General features: G+C 36.1%; 1 protein-coding gene across 1 annotated transcript in view; it reads right to left on the minus strand.

Moving 5' to 3' along the window:
• Positions 1–2,866, minus strand: part of cat (catalase) — a gene marked incomplete in the record, with an annotated part of 27,649 nt that overhangs the window by 5,308 nt on the left and 19,475 nt on the right. The window contains 1 exon segment of the mRNA XM_014030318.1: positions 277–360. Coding sequence (XP_013885772.1) covers positions 277–360 — 84 coding nt within the window.

The raw sequence follows: 2,866 nt of genomic DNA on the forward strand, positions 1-2,866 counted from the left end.
GCTGGCAGGAAAGTTGACATTTTAAACCTTAATAAAAAATCGATACAGGGCTTTAGAATATCGATACAGTATCGGGAAATGAAATATTGCGATATTTCAGTGTATCGATATTTTCTTACACCCCTAGTTATTACATAATGAGGCTGAGAGTATTACAAAACGTGTTGAAGACTTGTTACATTTTACATCAGTTCTTACATAATGCAGTTTTATCATAGTTTGAAGCCTGATTTTATTACACATTGTGGCGTTATGGAGCAGTTTTTCTTTTTTTACCTTCGTAGCTTCTGCATTATACTTGTCGAGGAGGGCCTGAACCCTGCTTCCATAGTCTGGATGGACGGCCTTCAAGTTCTCCACCTGCATGCAGAAAATCAATCAAATGTCAGAGAACTTATGGAGTAAACCACAATCTGATGACTGGAGGCTCACTGACATCATCAAACCTTGTAACAAGGTTTTATTGGCTCTACAAACATACTGAAAGCTTGTGCAAACAGCACAAAGCATCCTGACCACAAGTTGAAAATTAATCTGAACTTTAGCAGGAAGTGAAGCTTGTGTTGACATAAAACCACAGGTTTGTGTTGCTGAGTGAAGAACATCCTGTACACCTGTAAACAGTGGCAGCTCACATGATACAGCTTGGTGTCTTTAGTAATGACAAAAACAAGAAACATTACTGAAGTGCAACAAAAACAAACTAAAACTGACAAAGTCTGGTTTAATGCCACCACTCATTTCAGCTTTTATATGTTCTGCTCAAATTCAAGTCAAAGATTCACAGAAGAAAAGCAAAACAACTGAAAAAAGCAGGAGAGAAACTTCTAAAAGCAAAGACAGAAGATAAATAAGGGGGAGTAAATGGAGCTTTCACTTATTTTCATACTTTCAGTTACAGTCTCCTCTCTCCAGCATTTTACAATCACAGGTGATGAGCATGAACGAGCAATTTTTTCCCCCAATATTATCTTTATTGGTTTTACAACAATGCTTTCTACAATGTACTGGACATAAGTGTGCTCTCATATCAAAGGAAAAAGAGTGGTTAAATCATTGTCCATCATTCAACTTGCCTTTCTTTGCCAGTCAAGACATTGAGATCTCCTAGAGCAGCACTTATTACATGCAGAGTTTATAAGAAAAGCAAAACAACTCCCTTAGCCCCCTACCCCATGACAACCCTGAGAAAAGAAAACAACAATTATGGTAACAACGGTTTCCCTATTTTCAAGAGTTAGCCCAAATCATTTTAGTAATTTTTGTGATTCAGAAAAACAAACTTTAATGTATATTTCAAAGAAATCAAGCATACAAATAAAAGACATTGTCTTAGAACATTGCACTGCAGGGGACCAACTATCCTTCATCCGCCCCACCCCTCACAACCATGCTCAATATATATTGCATAAAAGGACCCCAAATATTTTGAAATAATGATAGTTTCTCTTTAATAATGTAAGTAATCTTTTCCAATGGTAATGTTGTGGACATTTCTTTAATCCAGGTAGTGAATTTCGGTTTTATGGTACTTTTCCATGAAAGTGCTATGACTCTCTTTGCAAGTAGTAAACATAAATCCACGGCAGGAATTATTTTTCTTGACATATAATGTCTATCAGGATACAAACCTAGAATGAACAATTTGGGGTCCAAAGCTAGTTTTATATCTAATATAGCCTCTAAAGCTTGTTTAATCTCCCTCCAGAATTGTTGAACTTTCTTGCATTTCCAGACACAATGGAAGAAAGTTCCCTTCTCTTCTCCACATCTAGTACACAGGTCTGGGATGGCACCATTATGGCTTTTCTGGAGTCACATACTGTATCCTTGTTAAAGAGATTTGGCTCTTTTTCAGGCTACAAAACAAATCTTCTTAAGAGCGAATGTTTCCCCATAAATTCCTTAAGTCTCTCACTTAAACAGTCTGAAATCCCTTTTAGACTTTGCCCTGCAGGATTTAAATACCTGGGAATAAATGTAACTCGTTCTCTATCTACTCTATATTCATCTATTTTCTCTCCCTTGATCACTCAGATACAATCAGACTTTCAGAGATGGAGATCCCTGCCTTTGTCCCTAATTGGTCAGATTAATACAGTTAAGATGAATGTTCTGCCTCGATTGCTATTTTTGTTTCAGTGTATCCCTGTATTTTTACCTAAAGTATTTTTTTAAAAATTAGACCAGATGGTCACAGTTTTATTATGGGGAGGGAAACATCCCCATAAAAGTGAAAAAAATCACTGTTACAGAGACTTACATTTGATGGGGGTCTAACTTTGCCAAACTTTTTATTTTACTATTGGTCTGCCCACATTCACAAATTGACTTACTAGATGCAATCAAAAGAACTTTTATGGTGCAAATTAGAGCACCTATCGTGTAACTCTTCATTGGAGGCTTTACTGACCTCTCCTCTTCCATTTAACCCTTATCCTTATACAAAAAACCCTGTGGTGCAGTCCAGTCTTAAGATTTGGTCACAATACAGGAATCATTCTGCACTTCTGCATCAGTAATTATGCCTATCATGCAAAATTATCTATTTTCCCCTGGTCTTATTGATAGTACTTATACAGTGGGGAAAATAAGTATTTAGTCAGTCAYCAATTGTGCAAGTTCTCCCACTTAAAAAGATGAGAGAGGCCTGTAATTGACATCATAGGTAGACCTCAACTATGAGAGACAAAATGTGAAAAAAAATTTGAGAAAATCATTTTGTCTGACTTTTAAAGAATTTTTTTGCAAATAATGGTGGAAAATACTGTAAGTATTTGGTCAATAACAAAATTTCATCTCAATACTTTGTTGTATATCCTTTGTTGGCAATGACAGAGGTCAAACGTTTTCTGTAAGTCTTCAC

This window comes from Austrofundulus limnaeus, unplaced genomic scaffold, assembly GCF_001266775.1.
Source record: "Austrofundulus limnaeus strain Quisiro unplaced genomic scaffold, Austrofundulus_limnaeus-1.0 Scaffold1039, whole genome shotgun sequence".
Classification (NCBI taxonomy): Eukaryota; Metazoa; Chordata; class Actinopteri; order Cyprinodontiformes; family Rivulidae; genus Austrofundulus; species Austrofundulus limnaeus.